The sequence below is a fragment of the Myotis yumanensis genome, unplaced genomic scaffold (assembly GCF_028538775.1).
Source record: "Myotis yumanensis isolate MYYU_CA2020_CCGP unplaced genomic scaffold, mMyoYum1.0.hap1 SCAF_17, whole genome shotgun sequence".
In the NCBI taxonomy this organism is placed as follows: domain Eukaryota; kingdom Metazoa; phylum Chordata; class Mammalia; order Chiroptera; family Vespertilionidae; genus Myotis; species Myotis yumanensis.
Window position 1 is genome coordinate 21,259,309 of NW_027223768.1, and position 26,478 is coordinate 21,285,786.

At 44.3% G+C, this 26,478-nt stretch overlaps 1 protein-coding gene across 2 annotated transcripts in view; it reads right to left on the minus strand.

The window, feature by feature from the left end:
- Window positions 1-19,619, minus strand: part of SEC16B (SEC16 homolog B, endoplasmic reticulum export factor) — a 47,659-nt gene extending 28,040 nt beyond the window's left edge. Inside the window, exons 1-8 of one of the 2 annotated variants that reach the window (XM_070396320.1) lie at window positions 19,578-19,619; window positions 10,779-11,131; window positions 9,335-9,444; window positions 8,449-8,569; window positions 7,581-7,689; window positions 6,017-6,161; window positions 5,258-5,409; window positions 4,910-4,971 (exon numbers count right to left, since the gene is read on the minus strand). In XM_070396320.1, coding sequence (XP_070252421.1) covers window positions 4,910-4,971; window positions 5,258-5,409; window positions 6,017-6,161; window positions 7,581-7,689; window positions 8,449-8,569; window positions 9,335-9,444; window positions 10,779-11,131; window positions 19,578-19,595 — 1,070 coding nt within the window. In that variant the 5' untranslated portion in view covers window positions 19,596-19,619. Of the gene's footprint in view, window positions 1-4,909; window positions 4,972-5,257; window positions 5,410-6,016; window positions 6,162-7,580; window positions 7,690-8,448; window positions 8,570-9,334; window positions 9,445-10,778; window positions 11,132-12,941; window positions 12,972-19,577 lie in introns of those variants that run through there. The other variant, XM_070396321.1, reaches the window with a different exon arrangement.
- Between the last annotated feature and the right edge of the window lie 6,859 nt (window positions 19,620-26,478).

Below are 26,478 nucleotides of genomic sequence, written 5' to 3' on the forward strand. Positions count from 1 at the left end.
AGTACATCTCAAAGTGAAGGCCATAACCAGAGATAAGGAAGGCCACTTCATAATACTAAAGGGATCAATACAACAAGAAGATATAACCCTGGTAAACATATATGCACCCAATGCAGGAGCACCCACATACATAAGAAAACTTCTGGAAGATATCAGGGGAGAGATCGACAACAATACAATCATAGTAGGGGACTTTAATACACCACTGACATCACTGGATAAATCCGCTAGACAAAAACTCAGCAAAGAAACAGCAATCCTAAATGACTCACTAGATCAGATGGACTTAATTGACATCTTCAGAACACTTCACCCCACAGCTGCGGAATATACATTCCTCTCAGGTGCTCATGGGACATATTCAAAAATAGACCACATATTGGGTCACAAGCAAAGTCTCCACAAATTCAAGAAGATTGAAATCATAAAAAGCTTCTTCACAGACCACGATGGCATAATGTTAGAAATAAACTACAATAAAAACAACCCAAAATACTCAAACACTTGGAAGCTGAATAGCATGTTATTAAATATTGATTGGGTTACCGATGACATCAAAGAAGAAATTAAAAACATCCTGGACACTAATGACAATGAAAACACAACAATCCAAAACCTCTGGGACACAATGAAAGCAGTCCTGAGAGGGAAGTTTATAGCTCTACAGGCCTATCTCAAAAAACAAGAAAAAATGGTAGTCAATCATCTAACTCTACAACTCAAAGAATTAGAAAGAGAGCAACAAGAACACCCCAGAGTGAGCAGAAGGAAGGAGATAATAAAGATTAGAGCAGAAATCAATGAAATAGAGACCAAAAAAACAATACAGAAAATCAATGAAACCAAGAGCTGGTTCTTTGAAAGGATAAACAAGATTGACAAACCCCTAGCCAGGCTCACCAAGAAGCAAAGAGAGAGGTCCCAAATAAACCAAATCAGAAATGATAGAGGCGAAATAACAACAGACCCCACAGAAATACAAATGATTGTTAAACAATACTACGAGCAACTCTACTCCAACAAACTGGACAACCTGGAGGAAATGGACAAATTCCTAGAAAAATACAACATTCCAAAACTCAATCAGGAAGAATCTAAAAACCTCAATAGGCCAATAACTATGGAAGAAATTGAAGCAGTCATCAGAAAGCTTCCAGCAAACAAAAGCCCAGGGCCAGACGGCTTCACAGGGGAGTTCTACCAAACATTCAAGGAAGAACTAAAACCTACCCTCCTCAGACTACTACAAAAAATTCAAGAGGAAGGAACGCTTCCAAGCTCATTCTATGAAGCCAGCATCACCCTAATACCAAAACCAGGTAAAGACATCACAATGAAAGAGAATTACAGGCCAATATCCCTCATGAACATAGATGCCAAAATCCTCAACAAAATCTTAGCAAATCGGATCCAGCAGTACATCAGAAGGATCATACACCATGACCAAGTAGGATTCATCCCAGAGATGCAAGGATGGTACAACATCCGTAAATCAATAAATGTGATACATCACATAAACAAATTGAAAGAAAAAAACCACATGGTCATATCAATTGATGCAGAAAAAGCATTCGACAAAATCCAACACCCATTTTTGATAAAAACTCTCAGAAAGGTGGGAATAGAAGGATCATACCTCAACATAATAAAAGCCATATATGACAGGCCCACAGCCAACATCATACTCAATGGACAAAAACTAACACCATTTCCCCTAAAAACAGGAACAAGACAGGGATGCCCACTCTCACCACTCCTGTTCAACATAGTACTGGAAGTATTAGCCATTGCAATTAGGCAAGAAGAAGGAATAAAAGGCATCCAAATTGGAAAAGAGGAAGTAAAACTGTCCTTATTTGCAGATGACATGATATTATACATACAAAACCCTAGAGACTCCATCAAAAAGCTACTAGACTTAATACATGAATTTGGCAATGTAGCAGGATACAAAATTAACCCCAAGAAATCTGAGGCATTTCTATACACCAACAGTGAACTTTCAGAAAGGGAGATCAGAAAAACAATCCCATTTACCATCGCACCAAAAAAATTAAGATACCTAGGAATAAACTTAACTAAAGAGGTTAAAGACCTCTACTCAGAAAACTACAGGACGTTGAAAAAAGAGATAGAGGAAGACATAAACAGATGGAAGAACATACCATGTTCTTGGATTGGTAGAATCAACATCATTAAAATGTCCACACTACCCAAAGCAATCTATACATTCAACGCACTTCCCATTAAAATACCAATGGCCTTCTTCAAAGATCTAGAACGAACTCTCCAAAAATTCATCTGGAATAAAAAAAGACCCCGAATAGCTGCAACGATCCTGAGAAAGAACAAAGTAGGTGGGATCTCAATGCCAGATATCAAGCTGTATTACAAAGCCACTGTTCTCAAAACTGCCTGGTACTGGCACAAGAACAGACATATAGATCAGTGGAATAGAATAGAGAGTCCAGAAATTAGCCCGAACCAATATGCTCAATTAATTTTTGACAAAGGAGGCATGAACATACAATGGAGCCAAGATAGTCTCTTCAATAAATGGTGTTGGGAAAATTGGACAGACATATGCAAGAAAATGAAACTAGACCACCAACTTACACCATACACAAGAATAAACTCAAAATGGATAAAGGACTTAAATGTACGACAGGAAACCATAAAAATTCTAGAAGAATACAAAGGCAACAAAATCTCAGACATATGCCAAAACAATTTCTTCACTGATACAGCTCCTAGGGCAGTTGAAACTAAAGAGAAACTGAACAAATGGGACTACATCAAAATAAAAAGCTTCTGCACAGCAAAAGAAACCATCAACAAAACAACAAGAAAACCCACCTCGTGGGAAAACATATTTGCCAACGTCATATCTGATAAGGGCTTAATCTCCAAAATTTATAGGGAACTCATACAACTTAACAAAAAGAAGATAAACAATCCAATCAAAAAATGGGCAAAGGATCTAAATAGACACCTTTCAAAAGAGGACATTCAGAAAGCCAAGAGACATATGAAAACATGCTCAAAGTCACTAATCATCCGAGAGATGCAAATCAAAACAACAATGAGGTACCATCTCACACCTGTCAGAATGGCCATCATCAACAAATCAACAAACGACAAGTGCTGGAGAGGATGTGGAGAAAAAGGAACACTTGTGCACTGCTGGTGGGAATGCAGACTGGTGCAGCCACTATGGAAGGCAGTATGGAGGTTCCTCAAAAAATTGGAAATGGAACTCCCATTTGACCCTGTGATCCCACTACTAGGAATATATCCCAAGAAACCAGAAACACCTATCAGAAAGGATATATGCACCCAGATGTTCATAGCAGCACAATTCACCATAGCTAAGATCTGGAAACAGCCTAAGTGCCCATCAGTAGATGAATGGATTAGAAAACTGTGGTACATCTACACGATGGAATAGTATGCTTCTGTTAAAAAGAAGGAACTCCTACCATTTGCAACATCATGGATGGAACTGGAGAGCATTATGCTAAGTGAAACAAGCCAGTCAATGAAGGAAAAATACCACATGATCTCACTCATTCATGGATAATAAAGACCATTACAAACTTTTGAACAATAATAGATACAGAGGCAGAGCTGCCTCAAACTGATTGTCAAACTGCAGTGGGAAGGCCAGAGAGAGTTGGGGGGCAGGAGGGAGGGGAGTAAGAGATCAACCAAAGGACTTGTATGCATGCATATAAGCATAACTAATGGACATAAGACACTGGGGGGTAAGGGAGGGTAGGGGTTTGTCAAGGGGGGGGGGGGAAAGGATACTTATGTAATACCCTTTGTAATACTTTAAGAGGAAAATTAAAAAAAATAAATGTAAAAAAAAAAAATAAATAAATAAATAAATAAATAAATAAATAAAAATCTACCTCCATACAAAAAAGAAGTTAGCAAGCTATGTAGCATATATTAAGTGCTCAATAAACAGGCAGTATTATTTGCTTAAGACTATTCAATAAAATCAACGCCCAGTTGGGACCAGTATCCCAGTGTCCAAAATACCCAACTCGGTGCTCTACCCACATCTGTATACCTGAGTGTAAGAAATAGACACACTCAGTTTTACTTAAAAGAACTGTCAAAATGCTAGATGGGGATTTTCTCAGAGGGGGAGATCCAGGTTAAGAATACATTTATATAATGGTGTGGCTATTTAAAGGGCTTCCATGTGCATTAATCTCACTTGTGTCTCACAGCCACTGCCTGGAGTGGGCAGAGCCAGTGTCACATCATTTCTTAAAGGGAAAACTAAGCCCAGAGAGAGCTAAATGACCTGTCTGCCATGGTATATCTAGTTAGTAGGATGCCTAGGGCCGGGACCCAGATGTTCTCACATCAGCATCTGTCAGGACACTCCACAGCAAAAGGCACTGTGAATATTTATCAGAAGGGACTGGGCATTTAAAAGCAGTTCTGGCTCAATCCTGCAGAGGGCAGACTTGCACACCATCCAGGAATTCATGAATACCAAGTTCCCTCTCCAGAAAAAGCAAGCGTTTTTCCCCACTATGATCCACTTGTCTGTGACGTCCCAGGCGGTGCTGCACTTCCCCACTAATGTCTATTAGGAACACAAAATGCTAAAACCTCCTCCCATGTCACCTCTGCAAAATGGAACTGATTTTAGATTTTTAAACCTTCACATTAATTGTTCTCCCCCTACCCCCCTAACTATTAAATTGCTTCTCAAAAAAGGCTCAGGCTACATTAGGCTCTGTCTGGTAGCACAGAAAATTCTCCTCCAGTGGGGATAGACATTTTCTTTCAAAGAAGCCAAGAACAAATCCCCCCAAAATCCTATTCTTGGCAGGAAGACTGTGTAGGTCTCAAAAGCCTTTACTCAGCAGTTCATATGGTAATTTACCTGATCAGGGGTCCTGAGAAAGTTCTCATCTCTTCTTGTTCCTCAGAATCATTAAGAATAACCTGGAACAAAAATTAGATTTGCTCTCCAAGACAGTGTCCATCCAATGCCCAGTATCCAGAACCCGAGGCTGTGGTCCCAAAGTGCAGCTCATGCCTCGTGGAGAAAGCAAGTTCTCCAGTGGCTGAAATTGAGCCAATAGCATCTCAGGGAAAACCTAAGTCCAGCATCACTTCTTCCAGAGAAGCTCCCCACCCGGTTCCCCACAAGAGCCCCCTGTTCCAGGAGATGCCCAGGCTCAGGCAAAGGGAAGCAGGGAGCCTTCTGGGGACAGAGACTCTTATTTACCTCCATGCTGTGCAGTTCGACGAGGGCCGTTTGCCCGTCACTGGGAGAGCTGGGGCACACACACACCAGCTGACCTCCTGGCCCAAAACTCGCAGGCACATGGGGGATGTAGAACTTCATGGGTGCCTTGGGATCAGCTGCCGAGTCAGCCGCTGACCAACAGACACAGGTGGACACTGTTAGCATGGTTGCCACTGCTTTTCTTTACTTAGCAGGATGCCACAAACACATTTCTGTCTAAATTCCATCGGGGACCCAGATAAGATTCTGGGTGGGCTACAGAACTAGAAGCAGATTTAAGCCCCTGGGAATATGTCAGAGCATAATGCAAGAATGTTATGGTGGGTCCAAATGGTATTAACGCACAAGGCCCAGACTCTTGGCAATGGAGTGAGGCCAGGACTAGACAAGTCAGCACGTCCAGACAAAGCGACAATGCTCTGTGGCCTGCCCTTGCTTTACCAAACTGACTTCAGTCCTCACTTCCTTCACCTGCTACTTAAAAGCACCAAGGCGTGCCCGGTGATGGCTAGGGGCAGGGTTCCCTTCCAAGAATCCGCTATGATGCAATGTCCAGTAAAGAGAAAAGGAGGGAAACGTAGCCAAGTTGGCCTCTCTGCCCAGGAGACCTAGGTAAGCAAATGAGGCGAACAATGCTCCACTCTCGGAAACCAGGGTAAGGTGTCTTTCCAAGAAACTTGCCCTCCGGCCCTCTTCCCGTCAGACTCAACCAACTCCTTTGATCACTTCAGCACCCACCAGCCTGCACTGGTCTCCAAACTGTTGAAGCCGTGGGGACATATGGCTCAGAGGCATCTGCCATGTACTGACTGAGCTCATAGCCGCTGGAGCTGAGACCAGACTCGTGCTGCTGGAGAAGGTTGGACTCGTGGGGCAGTGGTGGCTGGAAGTGGAAAACAACAAAAACACACGGGAAGAATCAGAAACAGCTTCTGAGAGATGGCCCTCCCAAGTGTTCCAAACTTTCGAATAAATACGGTGAATGTGAATGTGTTGAAAGGACAGGGATGGATGATTCGATTGACAGGTGTTTGCTAAGGGATGCATATGTCCCAGTGGAAAGAGCGCAGGCCTTGGGCCCAGGAGGCCTGGAATCAAATCCCAGCTTTGTCAATACCGAGCTGCTATGACCTAGTGACAAGTGGCTTGGGCTCTCTGAGCTGGGAATCCCCATCTATAACATAGATAATCATAGCTGCCCTGCATAGTTCAAGTACTTAATCATGCGTTCATCCCCCAGCTATTTAATGAGCACCTACTATGCTCTAGGCACTGTGCTTTCCCTGGGGATACAGGCACACAAAAAATTCATGGAACTTACCTCCTGGGAGGATACAAATAAAACACTGGATGCAAAAGCTCTTTGTACGCTGTAAAGTGTTGTATGTGTGTGGCTGCTTTCATGATAGCATGTGCCCTGCCCTACTGAGCATTAGGTATACAGAAGAAACTGTTCTCAAAAACCATACAAATCCAATCAGGGAAACAAAATTTATATAAGACTGTCAAAAATTAAAAGCTGGTCGCCATAGTGCCTTTGCATCTTTTCCATAAATCTAAAATTTTTCCAAAATAAATGTTTATTTTTTTAAAAATTTGAGAGTTCCATTTTATGGCCCAGGTGATATATACAGTAAGATTTTATAAGACAGAGACGGTCTTCTAAAAAGTCAAGACAGTCAGTTGGCATGGCTCAGGGGTTGAGCATTGACCTGTGCACCAGGAGGTCAGGGTTCAATTCCTAGTCAGGGCATGCGTCCGGGTTGCAGGCTCCATCCCCAGTGTGGGGTGTGCAGGAGGCAGCCGGTCAATGATTTTTTCTCATCATTGATGTTTCTATCAGTCTCTCACTCTCTTTTCCTCTCTGAAATCAATAAATATATATTTAAAAAGAATGCTTTGTAAAAAAAAAAATAATAATTAATTAAATGTCAAGACAGGCTTCAAGCTCTGCTTTTCAGCCCTGAATTAAAAGATTCCAGCAACTTCTCACTTCCTGGGTGAACCAAAGTGCTGGCAGCCTCTTCTCTGTTTCCCAGCACCTCAGAGTGCTATTTCCTGATTCAGTCAATTTGAGAAAAATGCAAAAGGGCCAGATCAGGGTCCCAGGCCCTTCGGATTAAAACAGGAAAATGGGGAAAAGAGGAGGGATGAGTGGAGACTCTGCCAAGAAGGGAAGAATTGGACCGCTCAGTCTGCTGGCCACTGGAGAGCCCACCCCCAGGGCCCTGCCTGCCACTGCTGACAATGTCGTTGGGAGGCACTGTCACAGGCCACCAGTCCCCATGTCACTTCAAGTTACCTTATTCTTCTGGGCCCCAGTTAGCACACTCTCCGGAAGCAGGTCCCCAGGCCGCTCCTGTCCAGAGTTGGAAGCAGGGCTATCTCTATAAGGGTTCCCACTCTGAGATCTGCAGCAAAATGACAGGAGAGGTGAGAGGGGTCCCGGGCAAGCCAGCAAGGCTGAGCTGCTCTCTGCTGGAGGTGGTTCTGTTGCCGAGTGCAGACAGGTGTCAGGTCGGCCTGTGTGCCGCAGAGAGAAGCACTGTCCTTCCATTCACCACCTCAATCTGTTGATACCAGGAAAACAGGGGCTCCTGGGCTCCCCAGTGCAGTTACTAGAAGCTGCCCCGAACCCTGCAGAGAAGGGTGGTCCCTGCTGCCTGACATCTGGAATGACTTAAATCAGAGCAGTCGGATTCATGGGTTCCAGGGTAAAGGTGCCAGGCCAAGGGCACCAGGACAGGTACTAGTACAAAAGGCTGTTCCCGTCCCCTGCTCGCCTGATCCCAAAGGAGGTCCCATTCTTAGGGCACAGGAGTAGGCAGAAGAGAAGCGTCCCAGCCCCAGGCAGGACCCAATCACGAGACCAACATAGAACAAAGGCCCTGCTTTCTGATGGACCTCAAGAAACAGGACTCAGACTAGCCCAGGTTTGAGAACCACATCTCTGAGTTAAGAATCTCTCCTCCCAGGGTTCCTGTTCACCACTGGCCCGGGCCATCCTGGGCTACACCTCCATCCCCGAGAACAAAACTCCCACATCCCCACAACAGAAGCGGATGACAGGCTGCCGGAGATGAGGCCCCAGCACCAGACACTATAAGATTTCCTAACAGAGTTTGAGTTTGGTTGAATCATGTTGACCCGGCCTCTCCTTTCACACTTACTGGAACTGGGTCTCACTGTTTGTTCCAAACGGACTCCTCTGGTTTTCACGATGATGTTCATTGAGGTACTTTTGATCTCGATAGTCTTCATGCCGGATATAAGGACTCGCTTGCCTTGGCACTGCACCCTCAGAAAAAAAAATAAATAAAGCAGGTCACTTCCTGTTTGTGAAAGTTCCGAAAACACACTTGCAAGCTGTGAAGCTGAGTTACTGGAGCACAGTAGGTACAAAACACATTTGCCAAAATGAATAAAATTGGTGAGAGCTAATGATGAGATGCCCCTCAGTCCTCCCTAAACCAATTAGCACGGCCCTATACAACTGTGCAATGGTGAGGATCGTGTGTGAGTGAGTGTGTGTGTGTGTGTGTGTGTGTTCAATGTTGAAACAGATTTCTCTCTGCTAGCAGCCATTAGCATATACCTAAAGCCTTACTATTGTATAGGGTATAAATTCCTAACGGTGCATATCTGCACCCTCAGGGTAAATGGTGGTCAGACTCATTGCAGCCCAGTCACACACTTGAGGACGTCACTGATACTTGGTCAGAGACTATAATCTTGGCTATAATGAGAAGTAGAAGAAAACATGTGGATGAAATGCAGACTATCCATAATATTAGCAGCATAATGATAGTTTCAGTACTATCATCTACACGCACCAAGAAAATGACTGCTTTCTGTCTCTTCTCCTCGAGACAGCAAGCAGTAGTGTCTTTGCCGTGACCTCATCTGGCCAAGAAAGAGGTAGGCAGGGGCGGGAGTTCTTTCTACCCCAGTAGAGCAGGTGCCCAAGGTGAGGCTCTGAGCATGGCTCCCTTGGCCTCTGCCCCGCCTATCGACCAGCTGCACCACCCCAAAGACTTCTGGGAGGTTATTCCATACCTCTTTCTTCTGGTTGCTGCTGTGGGTGCCCATGGTAGTAATAACTTCCATACGGATATTCTTCCCTTACAGAAGAGTGATACCTCTGGTGTGGATCATCAATGCCTGGCCTACAATAGCACAGTGAAGGCCAGTCATTTCAAGGGTGAGTACGGTAAAGAGAGGAACCAATGGGAGACTGGACAAACTAAACAACTTCAGAGGACAGAATTGTGACCCTGGTCTAGAACCTGCTTAAAAGGCACAGTTAATTCTAGATCCCATACACAGAAAATCCAGACCCAGAGCAGGAGTAAGAGCTTTGATTCAGAACAAAGCTGGGATCCTTATAGCAAAGCGTCTCATTCTTCTTCCCCATGATCCCTCTTACTCTTCAAGTACCTACATCCAACCACACAAGGTATTATCTTAGAGAGCGCTGCCCTGATAGTATCCTAGAAAACCCCTCCCAGAGATGACCAATAGGCCATTGTAATTCCCATGCATATTACAGATGGAAATGAGATGAAAAGGTCAGCTTGGACTATCTTAAATCTGATTGCCTCTGTCCTTAACATACCTTCCTTTGAGGATTCAACAATACGGAAAGACTGGGGAAAGGAATGTCAGGTTGTTAGTATTTTCATCAATTAATAATTCTTTAGCATTTCATAGGGGCAAAATTCTTTAAAATATTTGTCATAATTTCAATCCTGAATCTGTAGGCAGATAAATACCACCCCACCTCGAAAAGCCAAAGTGGACACAGGTGGCTTCCAACATTCCATAAAACATTGCGTCCAGTGCTCTCAGTTAGAACCCAGAAGTAGGAATTCTAGATCCTCCAACCTAGAATTACCTCACCGAGACCCCTTCCTTCTGAACGTGGAGCCTGCAACCTCACATCTGCTTTCTCTGAGGTTGATTTTCTTTTAAGTTCCCATCCATTCATTCAATGCATTTTTTTTTTCTGAATGCCTATCACATATTAGATACTGTTCTAGGTGCTAGGGCTCTTGTTGATGCTGGTAGCGTCATACTAACCCTGCATCAGAGTGGTTCAAAGACAATGAGGAAGTTTTTATAGGGATCCCCTGGAGAGGCTGTTCTGTCGTCTACATACATTTACAGAATTGCCTTTTTGTAATCCTGGAATAGAGGGTTTCATCTGCTCTCCTTAATTTCACCATTCTCTCATTCCTCCTATCCTCTCCCCGGCCCCCAACACTCAATCAGATTCTGATGGCTTCTTTAAGAAGTCCCACCAGGGGATACAGAAAGGGGAACTATTCTTTTCAGTCAATCTGAGAGAGCAAAGGGTTTAGCCAAATCAATGGAGTAGGGTGGAGGAGGATAAAGAAAAAAAAAAAAAGAGGAGAAATAAAAGGAAAAGGAAGAAGGACAAGAACAGTCTGTTTGTAAGCACTCAGGAGGGTTGGGTCAATGCCAAGCTCTAAAACCATACCTTGCATACAAGTGAGGGTGATAACCCCCTTCGTAATAGTCCACCCCGGCCACAGGCTGATGCCATTCCCCAGGCCTGGGTAGGTAATGAGGCTGCTGGTGGTCTGCCTTGGGGTCCAGCTGTGGCTGGGGGCTCCCTCGGACGTCGTGCCACTGATGGAACCTCTCTCCCTGGTGCCAAGACTGAGGAACAGGCCGATGATAGCCATCTCTCCGAAGGCCTCGGTCTGGACCCTGGGATGGGGCTGGGGGCCTCCCCCGGGGCTGCAGCAGCTGCTGGGGAATCCAGGGTTCCATCCCTGACCTTCTGAATGTCTCTCTTTTTTTAGTCAGTTGTGTAGTTATTTTCTCTTCCTGCAGACAAAACAAAAAGACCCCAAAATTATCATTACTTTAGGTTTATATCCAAACATGATAGTTGATTGAGTTTTATTTTAAAAAGCACTTATGGGTCCTTAAAATCTTCTATCTAAAACAAACCACATGGCCACTGATATAGAAATATCTGGAGGAAAATCTCAAACAGATACATGAAATAAACAACAGATTAGACAACTATATGGTTGTTGCTTTAAAAATTAAAGAGTGTAATTAGTTGGAGCAATAATAGATGTGGGAGGCATGAGAGACAGAACAGTAATAGATGAAGCGCCAAAACCCTATCAAAGTATTCCAATTAAATAAATGTCCATTTATTCCACCAGCAAATATTTATTCAACATTTACTATGGGGATCCTAAGCTATCATGGAAATAGAGTGGGCTTAGATCTAGACCAGAGGTTAAATCCTAACTCTGCCACTTATTAGCTAGTTAATTAGTTCAAGCCTCAATTTCCTTCTCCATAAAATGGGGATCATAATGACTAGCTTGCAGGGTTACTGTCAGAATTAGAGATAACTTATGAAGTTCCCAGTTCACTATCTGGTCTATGGTAATTGTTCAATAAATAGTAGTTAGTGTTGGAGATAAAGGTTGGGGTAGTGAGGGTAGCTGAAGGCATTTCCTAAACAAAAAGAAGCTGAAATTGACCTCAAGAGACATCTTCTCTGAATCCTTAAACTCACCTTTAGAACTCAGCCCCAAACAAGGCCATGACTGTCTCTCCTCCAGGGGACCCACCAAGACACAGGTTTGGGATTGCTTCAATGACCACCTGGAGAGCCATGTCAGGGTGATCCTCCTGGCTAGAGACTTTAAAACCTGGAAGTCTCCCCAGAATCAAACTGATTCTCCCCACTTATTCTTCAAAATGGGAAACGGCTCCAAGAACAGACTGCCTTCCCAGCTCCTCGGCCCACGTCACAGAGGACTGCCCCCATCCAGCTGCCCCCCAGAGAAAGAGCTCACTGCTGCTCAGGGATCCCCTCGTGTCAGGAGAATTCGTTAGCTCGGTCAGACCCTGTTTTTTCTCGGTTGGGAACGGTTTTCAGTGGAAATATTCTGATGGGAGCCACTTCACTTGCTCCCACTCCTGAAGCTCCCTGCCTAAAATAAAAATCCTTATCAGAACAAAGGTCAAAGGGTATGTGTGGAAATCAACCTGTCACTGCTCAAATGCCACGGAACCAGGGTCCACCGCAATGAGCCGAGGGCTGTAAACAGACCAGCCCAGGAGAGCAAGGCGCAGAAGTGCCTTCCACCCCAAGATCAACCCCCGCTCTGGGAAACTAGCACCCTTTTGCCCAGGCTAGCCCACTTTCCTGAAAAAAATGCAGGCTTTTTCCAGCAAATTCCAGCCGAGGCCAAATGCTCCAGACACAGTGAAAGCGTGTGTGGGTCTTTCCTGAAGGCCCGAGGCACTCAGTACCATTTGGACACATGTAAGAAAGTCTCTGTCACCCTGTCCCCAGATATTTCACTGGGCAGCCTTCCCTGACTGCAAAGGCACAACACCCAATCTCGTCGCCAAAATCCCGTCCTTTTGTTGCCAAGAGAGATCAACTCCAGTAAGTGAGACCTCAGGTTATAATTAAGCGCAGCAACCCAAAGGCAACTAAGATTCTCAGAATGAAGACGTTCCATCCACAGTGACAAGTCACACTTGCGAGCTCACCTCCACGACCCTCCCTGGCCCCGGTGAGGGCAATGTCGCCTCTGCTAATCTGACAGCCCAGCAAGCACAGGTAAGAGAGAGGACACAAGGGAGCTAGGTCCCCACACACCTGCTCTGACGCCTTGCCACCTTCCTTCAGCGCGGCTCCGGGAACCTGGCCCAAGGATGTCTCCGCTCCTCGTGGAGGTTGCCAAAGTCCAGGTGCCACATCTACCAAGACTCACCTGGCCCTCCAATCTACAGCCAGTCAGCTACCTTTGCAACTGCCGGGCCTCCATGGAGCTGATTCACTGGGGCAAAGTACAGCCCAGCCACCGCATGCGGGACAGGCCTGACCTGGTGTATTTGCTCAGAGCCCTGTCGGAGGCTGGTGCTTCTGTTTGCCTGGTCGTGGGCTGCGCTAGGTTCACTCACATGTGAAAGCATCCAAACCCCACAGCAAACAAGGAACAGAGGCGCCGGGGAGAGGAAACCCAGAAAGCCCGCAGGCAGCCTGGCCCGGCCAGAAGAACACAGCCTTAGGGCTCTGCCACTGGCTGGCTCCATGAACGAACCTCTCTGAGTCTCAGTTACTTCTTCTGTAAAAAGGGAATAACAATACTTAGCTTATGAGGGTCACAAGGAGGAGTAAGTGCTGGTAAAATGGCACACGTATAAATAAATATGCTCTATATATCAGTATTATATTTTCCTTTTCAAAAAGGTACTCATTGGCGGGTTGTAAATACCTGGTCTCTCTGGTTGGGGTTTTTCTCATTCATGTTTCTCTCCACTGGGTTATGTTTGTGTATCAAGTGTGTTATCTAAAGGAAGGTAAATCTAAATGCCCAATGTTGAACTGAAGACACTGAAAAGTTTTCTATTACAATAAGAAAATAATTTCTTGCATTTACAAAATACATTTTTCAGCATTATTAAGATAATCACAGGAAGCTCGTGTCTACTTTTGAATAAATATTTTAAAATGCAGAAAGTCATGTCATATACCTTAAACTTACACAACGTTATATGTCAATTATATCTCAATAAATTGGGGGAGGGGAATAAAATTCAGCATTTGCCCAAAAAGTTTATTCTTTCTCTCAACAAACACTTACTTAGTCTCTATAAGACACCAGGATTTGACACATGTAAATATGAAGGACAAAGTCCTTGCCTTCAAAAGGTTTGGAGCAAAATAACCCCCCATGTTGCTACTAGTCCAGGGAAGACCACATGTGGGTCCCGTGATCAGATACACTACTGTACCTGAACTAGAGGTCACTATGAGGATATAGAGGATATAGTTGTCTCATCCCCTCAAATGACTCCTAGAGCCTGACCATAGAATGTAGACTTCTCTGACCGACCATAGACATGGTTTCTTACACCACTGGGGTCAGAGAATTCTGCCCTGAAGTTTGGCTCATTGCTGGGCGCACTGCCATTTTTAATCTTCCTGGGAAGAGGTGCTGGAGAAGGACCCACAGCGACAGCAGGAAGCAGAACATGGTTAATTATGACACAGACTCAGGTATACAATTACATGTTCTGACATATCACAATAAGGTTCATGAAAACCTGCTGTGACTCTTTTGGCTTATAACAGGATGTTAGTCCTGCCCCAAAACACCGACTACATTACTGGGAGGCTAACTCTGCAACTTCACTTTATTGATGACAAAACTAAGATCCAGAGAAGTGAAGTGATTTACCCAAAACCACCACCAAGCTGACCAGAAGCTCAGTCAGGGTTATACTGGTGTGAGGGAGTCACCTTGCCCTGGCCTTACAAGGGCTGATTATGACTTACGCAGGAATCGTGTGAGCCAGTAAGAAGCCAGTGGTAACTGGACATCCACCGTGGTGGGAGTATTTACATAGCAACTGTCAAATGCTGTAAAGCAAGGTGGTGGCGGCTGTGTCCAGAGAGCAGTTCACCAGCATACAGATTACAACCCCAAACTCCTAGGTTCCTGACTCAGCATACTTTCAAACTCAAACTCCCGAATTGCCATTCCGCTGCCAGCCTTCGTTGCACATCTCTGCTTTAGTTATTCCAAATCTAGCTCAGTTATTCCAAATGCTCTTTTTGTGACATCCCAAAGCATCTCTAGTTATCTCAAGAGTTATTATGAAACTCCTCAAACACTCACCAACCAAATCAATTTTAATTAGCTTTAATTATGGAATAGCATTCAACAGTTATATGGGTCATGGAACGAAATAGGTCGTGGTGGGATCGCACCAGCCCCAAAGCTTTGGGATTTATCGGTCTCTGCCTTGCCTGGCGGTTCAATTCCTCCTGGTTTCTAACCAAATTTACCCAGCTTGACAAATACATTAGCAGCTCATCCCCACCAGGAGGTGGGCTAAAATTAGTCTGGCCACCCACACTCTGCTTGCAGTGCCCTTGCGTGATCCCACGGGCTCCCCCGTGCTGGAACAGTGACAGTCTTCATATTCTCCCTTCCCCTAGCGACCCATCCTCCTGCCTGATTCCTGCTCTGTATTTCAACTATGAGCCAGAACTGGAGCCCTGGTCGCTTGCTAATGTATGTGAACTTCCTTTCCGGGTCCCTGCGTCCTTTCTAAATGCCAGACCACTGATGAGGATCTTGCTTCAAATAGGAGCGACTACCCTGGTTTGACATCTGTCTAACAAAAGTGTCCTCTCTGCTAATAACGCTGCTAATCTCTACTCACCAGACCAGGGTGAGCATTTGGTAAGAGGCTGGAGAAACGTTAGGAAGGTCTGGGTGGGCTAGTGCGGAAAATAGGAGTGGCCTTTCCCTAGGAACATGTCTTCAAGGTAACAAGTGGGCTGCCAGTTAGATGGTCTTAAAACTCATGGGGATTTGAACATCTGAGCTTCATTCCATGCTCTACCCAAAGCGCCTGGCACAGTGCCTGACATATGACCAGAACTCAATAAAGATTTTATTTGTGGCCGAAACCGGTTTGGCTCAGTGGATAGAGCGTCGGCCTGCGGACTGAAAGGTCCCGGGTTCGATTCTGGTCAAGGGCATGTACCTGGGTTGCAGGCACGTCCCCAGTGGAAGATGTGCAGGAGGCAACTGATCGATGTCTCTCTCTCATCGATGTTTCTAACTCTCTATCTCTCTCCCTTCCTCTCTGTAAAAAATCAATAAAACATATTTTTTTAAAAAAGATTTTATTTGTGAATGAATAAACGCCTTAAATGCTTAGCAGCGACAACCTAATTGTACAACTCTATCCAGCAGTTCTCACATCCTGAATATAGAGTGAAACTTTGACAGGGAATTTCTGGAAAAAGTAAAAGAGAATGCTGAAGCAGTGAGTTAGGGGGACTGAGCAGAGATTCACCAAAGTGATGCCCTCTGGGGCATAAACGAGACAAAATCGGAATTAATGACCTGCATACCTTGTTAAACTACATACATCTAAAAGACACACTCCAATCGGACAGTGAAAGAAAAATATTAAATTTTAAAAAATCTTAGCTAAAATGGGAATGACTGAATAATGTCCACACTGCATTTCCCACAACAGCTGACACTCTGAGGCTCTTTTTAGTCAGCAAGTGGCTCGTATCTCTGACTCCAAGGATGAATCAAGGGGTAAAGGTTTAGTGCAGAGCAGCCTCTTGACCCCAGCAAGCCACCTGGACCAGCCTCGGAGGCGGAGCTCGGGGCTCCGGCCAGTCATTGGCCTCCAAGGCTGTGACCCCTTCCTTCAGGGGAGCTGGGTGTCAGACAACATGCACAGCAGCGTGTGCCACTCAGCAGTCCAATTATCAGGAAGGACATGTGCCAGGAAAACATGGTCTGAGGGCCAGAGACAATTAGCCTGGCACGGGCACCATAAGCTACCAGTGCCAGTCCTGGGGCTGTCGCTCTTAGCACAACCTCAGGAGTGAAGGCTTGGGCACAATTCAGGTTTCCTACAGGACTGAGGAATCCTGTGTATGAGCCCGGACAAAAAGGCTCCTTGAAAATGCCACCTACCCGGCTGCCTGCAAACCTGCCCTCCTTGAACCCACCTCTGCTGCCAAGAGCCAGAGAAAGCAATGTGTCACTCAGGAAGAAGACGCCATTCTTCCTTATCAGCCCTGGGCTGGCTGAGGTGGCCCCGCCTCTCTCACTTTACCCCTCCCACTTTATCACTGACCCTGAACCAGGATGAGTGGGGTGGCAGATGGATGCTGCTGTGATTTCTGACCTCACATCAAGCTCCACGGCACAGCTGACTCACACACCCACTAGATGAAATAAAGGGCTGTAATGTGCTTGGAGAGTTCTCTGAGCTCCCAAGGGCAATAGGACACATTCCCCAGAGGAGCAGTACCACTTGGTGGCCCTGGAACAAGGCTGCCTGAGTGTGAATCTCAACCCCATTCCCTGCATGAACTCGGGGAAGTTATTCTGTATCTCCTATTCTTCTTCTGTACGGTGGGGCTAATAATAGAACCTACCTCACAGAGTTATTATAAGAGTATAATTAGATTAAAAACCTACAAAGCTCTTAGTGTATAGTAAGTGCTTAATAAATGTTAACTGTTCTCCTCTCCCTGGAAATGCTCTAATGTGCGTAGGAAGCGTTCTGCACAATTTATCAGGAAAGGATAAATTGAGTGCCCACGACTGCAGTGGCATCCACACTTTTCCTTTACACTTGACCCAGTGCCCCCATTGAGCCACGAGATCAGGGGGACGTGGAGAATCTATGTCACACCACTACACAGGAACAAAAGAAGGGCTTGAGGTAAGAACATCGGAATTAGAAACCTCAAGAAAGTGCAGCCCACGGCTTCTCACACTCGAGTACTTAGAGCCCCAGGGACCATGCATGATGCCACAGGACAAACACCAGTTTTATCCTACCAGCAACTCCAGAATATGTTTTAATTTTGAATAAACATAAGTATTGTATTATTGGATATTATGGAATAAAATTCAAATTTGTGATAATTTTTACAATGAAGTATGAGATGTCAAAGAAATTTCATACTTGCAATGGGACAGACACATACACACACACACACATACATTCATACACATACACACATTCATACACACACACACACACACACACACACTCATATACACATACCCTGGACCTCCAGAGTCACTCCAGCCACTTGGTGGAAATGCTTAAGAAACTCATTCTGAACAAGAGCAGACATTCAGACACATAACGGATGAGCTGGAAGGAACCCATCCCCGCAGGTGACTCAGTGTCTGAGGCAGGCAGCCTCAGGCCCTCGCTCGCACACAGCTTCCACTGACAGCCCCGCAGCCCTCCAAGCTCTCCACTGCCGGCTTAAGAATCCTCTCTTATGTAAGACTCTCTCAGTTACTGGCACAGAGAGTGTTTGTTCTCCAGTGGGGGTGCGTCCTCAGGCTCCTTATAGAAACACACCCCAGAATTTTAGAGTCAAGATGCTCCTTCTGATGTACCACACACATGCATGACTCAAACTCTCATCTGAACTCAGTAGAAGAAAACCTGCCACTCAACACAGCCTTCGCACTCCAGGTTCCATAGCCCTGTCTCTGTTTCCTTATAAAATATGCTTCTCTCAGTCACTTTGGGGCATAGCAAAGGCCTGGAGGAAAGGAAATAGGAATCGAAGCCTGGATTTAGTTAGTTTTAACGGTGCCATTTCCCAGCCATATGCCTTTGGGAGAAACATAATTCAATCTCAGCCCTGGCCCGGTAGCTCAGTTGGTTAGAGCGTCGCCCCGATACACCAAGGTTGCAGGTTCCATCCCCGGTCAGGGCACATACAAGAACCAACCAATGAATGCATGAATAAGTGGAACAGCAAGTCAATGTTTCTTCCTTCCTTCCTTCCTTCCTTCCTTCCTTCCTTCCTTCCTTCCTTCCTTCCTTCCTTCCTTTCTCTCTCTCTCTCTCTCTCTCTCTCTCTCTCTCTCTCCTTTCCTCTCTCGCTGAAATGAAATCTCTATGAACTCCAGTTCCCTTATCTTTACAGTTAAGTCTAAAAAGTACCTCACAGGGCCTCATGAATGTGTCAGAAAAAAACAAACAAACACCAAAAGGCCTGATAAATAGAAGAGTGGACTTTCAATAAGTCTTTCTTTCACTCTTCCAGGTTCCGTACATTGTTAAAGGTGTGACAAGCTAACCTGTATACAAAGCTCATGAGCGTGTACAGTACAGTGTTCAAAAGCTCAGGTTTTGTAGTCAGAGGTGGATTTGGTCCCAGTGCCTCCACTGACTAGCTGTGAGACCTCAAGGTTAAGGTTAGGCCAACTGTCTTCATCTGTTAACTAATTGTATAATAATAGATATACATTATTGTGGTGGGATAAATGAGACAATGTACTATTCATGGCACACAGTAGGTGCTCAATTAATATTTGATGAAGAGATGAATGCATGATCTAGGAAATGTACTCTGTGCCTGCACAGAGTAAGTGTTCAAGATATAGATGTTGTCGGGGTTGTTTAGAAGAACAAAGCAGAAGAATTATCTTCTAGGCTGATCAGGGTATTTGTCCTTATTTAGCATTTATAATAGCTCATATTCAATTTTTGCCTTTATTTTTAGCTTAGAATCTAATCTGAGGTTATTATTTTAAATTTTCATTCTGCCCTCTCTCTCATCATAATAATCCATTTCACCAGAATTGTCTTCCCCAGAGGTACCCATCCTTGGCTCATTGGTTTTATTACCCAGTGGCATCAGTAGAGAGCTTGTCCATTTAGGGGCAATAAAAGAGAGACCAGAAAGAATAAGAGATTTCACGAAACTCACAGTGTCATTATCAGTCATTGAGTGGAGGAAAATCAACCACAGGACTTCTCCTCAAACTCTGTCCAGAAAAGCATACTGGTAATAGCCACGTGATCTACTTAAGGCAAAAAGGCAATTATTTAAAAATCCATTCCATGCAAACACCTGGAGTGTAAATAGGTTCACTCAACCTGATATATACAGAGGTGGGCAAAGTAGGTTAATGGTTGTAATACAATAATCTATAATAATAAAAGTGTAATATGCAAATCGACTGAACGGCCGAACAAAGGAACGAATGTCCAGACGACCGTCCAGACAACCTTCCGGACAAAGCTGGGGCTGTGAAGGCCTACTCTTGCATGAATTTCATGCACTGGGCCTCTAGTTAATAAATAATAATACAAGAATAAACTTTGTGTTTCATGCACAACTTTGAACCTACTTTTGCCCACCCCCCTCTATGTAATCACGAACATAAGAACTCAAAGATCAATCTCTGTATGTTCTTGTCCCGCCTGTTAGTCAATGAAGCACATACTTTGCTGTTCCATGGACAGAAATAGCCCACGTGCGTGCACAGCGTGAGCGCATACACGCATTTCAGTGGTACTCACACCCTGTTCTCCCGGTCTGGAATAAGTGACTGCAGATACAGTTACGATCCCCAGGAGTGCTGTTTTAATGCTGAATTTAGCACATCAGGGCAATTTCCGTAGGAGCCACTTATGATACCAGAAAACAAGTTCAAACTTCAGTTCCTGGAGGACACTGAAGGGCACAAGATGACGGAGAAGTCTCTTTTCTAAGCATACATGTCTGCAACCATCACAAGGGAGATGGCCAAAGGTCACTGTGGCGGGGGGGAGAGGGGGGGGGAGCATTCCATAAATGAGTGTTATAGATTCCCTGCAAGCTGAGTAAACACTTGCTGCCTTTCCTGACATTGCTTCTATGACATAATTTCCATACAAGCTTCCTAAGGATACTTCCTCTCTCACTGAGGATGGAATGCTTTCTATGCTGCATGGCACTGTTGGAGAACTAGGACTTAACCGGTGAATTGAGGGGTTGGAGTGGTTCCAGAAGAGGAATCAGTAAGCACAAAAGCATGGAGGGGAGGTTCAGCCTTAACAGGCTCTGGTGACCCACTACATCTCATCAGACTGGAGGGGAACACCCACTCAGGGGAGTGGGGGAAAGGAAGCCAGAAGGTCATTTTTTTGGATTTTTGCTGAAGACTACCAGACGCTTCTAAAAGATGCAAAGCAGGTGAGTGACATCACCAAGCTGACATTTTTGAAAAGCACACAGGTCACAACAAAGAGAATGGCTTGGGGAGTGCCAGACTGCAGGCATGGGGGGCGGGGGGCGGGGGGGGCGGGGGCTTAAGAGGCAGTTGCCATCATCCACTTTCTTAAAGTCAGTGCAAGCCAAACTAACACACTGGTGGAGGGGAAAGGTGAGCAGGGGGTAGTGTCAGGTTCAAGAGAAAAAACAGAGGCAGAATAAATGGGATTTAGAGGTTAATTGTATTTATGCAGCTCTGCCCTGATGATGGTAGATGGCCGTGTCCCTGATCAAGACTGAAATGCATTTTACAGGAAGAAGCAAGTGTTGTGAGGAAAGGTAAGTTCAGCTTGGGCCACGGTAAGTTGAGCTGCCTGCAGGACAAGGTCCTGAGAGAAATCTGCTGGGACTTACATTGGCGGTGGGTGGTGTTTGTCTATACATTGATTCTTTCCTAAAGATTTGTGTGTAGGTGTTATCAGGATTGACTTAGGCATTATCTGCATGCAAGTCATCATTACAACCATGGATATGGATGAGATTGTCAAGAAAGACCCCAGACTTCAAAATAAGAGAATAATGGCTTAAGGTAAAAGGCAGAGAAAGAGGTGCGGGAGCCCAATTCCAGCATGACAGCAGGGCTGAATCTGGGAATGGCTGAAGGCATTTCCCCAAACCTGAATAGGATACATTAAAATGATTTCTTGGCTGCCAGACAGCTATAGGGCATCTTAATCTACATGTTATTGACTCCTACTGGCCAAATACCTGAACAGCCATTGGCTAATTCCCCCATTCTGACAATGCTTGTGTATACCCTTTGAAGTGTATATCTCTGCCTCGTCTCAGGACAAGTTGTGTTAATAAAAAGCATGGGGTCCTGAGACAGGAGACTTTAAGACCTTAGATCTTAGAACTTAGCTCCTTTAGCTAAGCTCCTCTGACCCCCAAATGCCTTTCAAAATTATGCTTCGTCTCCGGACTCTTTATTAATCTATGCACAGCCTTCTTTAGATTGCTGAACCCTTCTTAATGCTGGCACAAGAACCCCAGCAAAAAGAGGTTCATGGAGACTGAGAAGGCAGAGTCAAAAGCCAAAGAAGAAGAGATTGTCAAGAAAGAGGAAGAGGTAAAGAGAAGAGATACAGCAAGAGATCAAGCTATATAAGAACTGGAAAGAGTCCACTGGATTCCATAGGGTTGCTGGAATGGTCAGAAAAGGGACAGGACAGTGGATAGACTATAGAGCGTCAGCCTGCGGACTGAAGGATCCCAGGTTCGATTCGGGACAAGGGCACATGCCTGGGTTGCAGGCTCGATCCCAGTAGGGGGCATGCAGGAGGCAGCTGATCAATGATTCTCTCTCATTGATGTTTCTATCTCTCTCTCCCTCTCCCTTCCTCTCTCTGAAATCAATAAAAAAAATTTTTTAAAAAGGGACAGGACAGCCAGGAGGGATCATGAGTGGTTATTCATGAGCTGGTGGGTTGGTTGGCTGGTACAAAATAGAAGGAACTCAAACGTTTCTACCTTATGGTGGGAAGGCAGTTAGAGGAAGAACTGAGAGACAGGAGAATAAAGGAAATGAGTGACGGATGTGGTCCTTCAGGAAACCAATTGGGGACGTAGTTCCTAGCCCAAGAGAAGGAATTACTCAGGGGTTGAGAAGCACATGTCTGCCATTGAGAAGGGAGAGGGACAGCAAGGAATATATGAATGTCCATGTGGATATTATGGGAGCTTGGCTAGGCCTGCCTGATGTGGAAATTAGTATGCATACTCATTACATTAAAGAAATTAATTTTGTCCATCATTCTCTTAAAACCTGTTAATGAGACTCCCACAATTTCCAAAGCCCAAAGTGACTGAGCTGATGGTGATGAGTTTCAGGAAGCTGAGGATGCATCATACAGTCATCAGTGATGGGTGGTGTGCTTTTTTTGGGGGGTGTGGGGGGTGTTTTATTCTAACTGAAAACACAGCCTGGTTTATTTTTTACTCAATTTAATTTCTTTCAAGCTGTAGACTGTGAGTCATACCTACTTCAAACAATTTCATTTTCCTTAGTGTCAGGCTTTTGTGTCTTTGCCCCTCAAAAATCAGCAGCTGTTGGAAAGGTATTTGCTATGCTCAATAACCATTTGAAAATAGAAACTCAAATATGTAAGGTGAATCGCTACCTTTTAGACATCTTTCTCGGAAGCAACCTTTTCTCCTACCCATATCACACTGTAAGTGGGCCCATCCAGGAGGATGTCAAGTTTCTATGATAGAAAATCACAATTGGTACACACGAGGTCCCTTTCATCAGTAAAGCACCCGTTTCTAAACGGGATGTGGAACAAATTCAATGCTGTGTGAGAAGCTGTTCAGCAAGGGGAAAAACTCACACTAGGTGAGGAATCAATTAGGGAAGGGCTTACCCTTTCCAACCCACTCACTGTCTAGCACATAAACGGAAGCCCAGCGTGCCATATGGTTAATTGGGATCAAGGCCAGGACCAGAATCCAGATCTCCTCACTCCCCTCCCACTATTCATTCCTCCTCTCAGAACATCTGTTTTTCCTGCTGGGCAGCAAACTCTGAAGAGCATGGGAACTCTTCCATCTTGTTCACTTAGGTATCCCTGGCATACAGGTGACAATAAAAAATACCTGTTAGTAGGTTGACCACAATCAGGGTTCATTGCTGTTGGTCATTTGTGAGGTTTCATGCAGAGCTGAACATCAGAGTAAAAGGTCTCAACAAAAAGAAAAATAATCACCAACCCATAAACACATGGTTTATGAACTCTGAAAATCCCAGGACTCCAGATATGACTTCCAGGGTGTGGAAGCCTTGGGAAAGCAGCTGTAGAGCCACCTCTTGCTAGCGGGGTCTGTGCCAGGGTTTCATTACTCCTCCAGTTGGCAGGCACCACGCCCCTAGCCTTCTATGCAGTCTGAGAACAGAAGTTTCCACATTGCCTCTCAGTCGGCTTTAACCAACTTGAACCCTCCTTGAAATATTTAACAGGTTCTCTCCTCTCCCCCAAACACTGTAACTGCTAAGCCTCCTTTCATCTTCCCATAATCAAACCTGCCTAAATTTTTATGTGAATTGAAATCACATGTCCTTTTGCACATTCTCAATGCATTCCATACTTCAGGGGACAGCCCCTGCAGAGTCTGCAGGCACTTCAGGGAGTTAGGGTTTGAAAGTAGCATGAACCACAGTTGACGTTTGTTTTTTTCAAACAAGACCCTGTAAGGTTCTTGGTTTTGCTGAAAACCATGTGCCGGCTTGATGCCTTTCCACTCTGGTTGAGACTAAATGCTTCTCAAATGAATCTGCTGGAAGGGTTTCTAACGAGAATTATATTCCCCTCTAAGCATTCTTCAGTTTGGGTCTGGTTTGGGTTAATTGGTTAATGGTGAAAATAAGTACTTACATTGTTTGCCCCTAAATCAGGAGATGATGCTGCTGCTGCTGCTGCTCTATCCCATCGTGACAGCCTGCTGTTACTCACAGCTGGCAGACACTGTGAACTTTGATGCCACGTCAGCCGCCCGGAACCATTCTGCTTCAGCAACAGTTTCCCAACGGTATGATTTCGTGTGTGGACCCGGAGGCCGGAAACAGGACCGGGACGCCATCTTGAGAAGGTCAACGGAAAGACGCCACAACCAGAGATTACAGAGAGAAACCTCACAAAACACTTGGTGTGACTAAATACGCATTCCAAGGAGAACTTAAATAGTATATTGACTTTCTAAACAACCATAACAAATTAATAATGCACACAAAAACACACAACAGGATTAGAAATTGAAAAAGCAAAATTTAGTTCATTGAAAAAATATGATGTTGGAGTGGCCAGAAACTGAAAAAGGGAATGCTCATGAATAGGGAAATGGTTGACTAGATTGTGAGACATTTCTGTCATGGAATACTAGGATATCTAATAACAAATAATAAATTACAGCTACATCAGTGGAGGGTTCTGCAGCATATCAATGAGCAAAGAAATGTATAATATTATACCATTTGGGGTTGCAATGACATGTTATCAAGTAAAAAAGTATCATATTATCCCATATGCTATTACGTGTGCATTTTTAATAATATGTGATTATATATCCAGGCATTTATGTATTTAAATAGATAAAAAGTATATAAAAGATATATATCTGGCTGTTAATAACACTACCTCTTTTGTTTCAGGGAAAGGGTGTAAAGAACAATGAATAAGGGTGGAAGGAACTTTTGAAGAGGCTTCACAATAAAACAGCACTCATTGCATTCCATCCCGGATAAAACTACCTGCATGGGAATGGTGTGTGTGCATAAAACGTATGTCTAAGTTTACAAACGTGTTCATTAGATGTCTTACGTTGGTGCGACCGCAGGTAACTTGTATTTTATTCTCTATAATCTTATGTATATTTTAATTTTTTTCAAAGAAAAAAAATTACTTATATAATCAGAAAAAAACAGTGAAGCTGTTTGTATTTTGTAAAACTCGTTGACAACTGGTAACTTGCCTGAACTCTAATGCCTCTGAGTCCCTCTGCTAAATCTTCGGTAGACGTGGGCTTTTCCGCTATGTTCCAGATACACTCAAGATTTCTTCAGCCGTTCTTGTGCTTATCTGGAAAGGACACGCCATGACAAAGAGAAATGCAAAACACTCCTCCAGCCCACACTCCACACGGCCCCCTCCCCTCTGAGAGCCATGTCAGATGTGCAGGGCGGAGGGGGGCCCACAGCACGTGCTCGCAGGGAGATGGTGCTGACAGTGCTGTCCAACCTGGACTCTCAGACCATGCCTCTGGAGGTGACTCAGAAACCATTTGGGAAAATGCCAACTGAGGGAAAGAAGAAGGAAGTTGGAATGGACAGACCCATCCCTGTATTTCAGGAACAGAGCCAGAAACTGAGAAATAAACTCTTACTGGTCAATGACCAAATAACCAACAGAAAGAAAAAAAAATGCACATGATTAGAACATGGGAAAGGTCACTATGGAATCACTGAACACATTTTCTGAATTAAAATGAAGTGAGGTATATGAATGTACTTGGATATTAATTATACTGAAGACACATTTTTTTTGTTGTTAAGTGAGGCAATCATAGGAAATTCAAGATGTACTGTCACCATAAGGGCTATGTGTCAAGTAGATATATTTATAGAATCAGAAGGTAAATATTTATTCATTACTCTGGAATGGGAGCAGCTCTCAGTTTTAAACTTAAATGGGAAAAATATCTAAATTTAGGTAAAATTTTCTAAATTCTAGAACTGTTTTTAAAAAGAACTTTTGAAAAAAAAATGTTGTTCTTATACTTTCAACTACAAAAATAATCCAAAGTAGAGTTCAAAAATGTTTTATCATAAAAGGAGCTTTAATTCAACCCATCATATTAGACTAGAGGCCCGATGCACAAAATTCGTGCAAGGGGCTCAGTCCCAGCCGCCACCACGGCCTCCTCTGCCTCGGCCCCCACCTGCTGCGGCTTCGTCCAGAAGGATGTTTGGTCTAATTAGCATATTATGCTTTTATTATTATAGATAGATAGATGAGAGATTCAGAGAGGTTAAATAACTTGCCCAAGGTCACACAGTGGAACTCAGGGCTCTGGTTCTTAG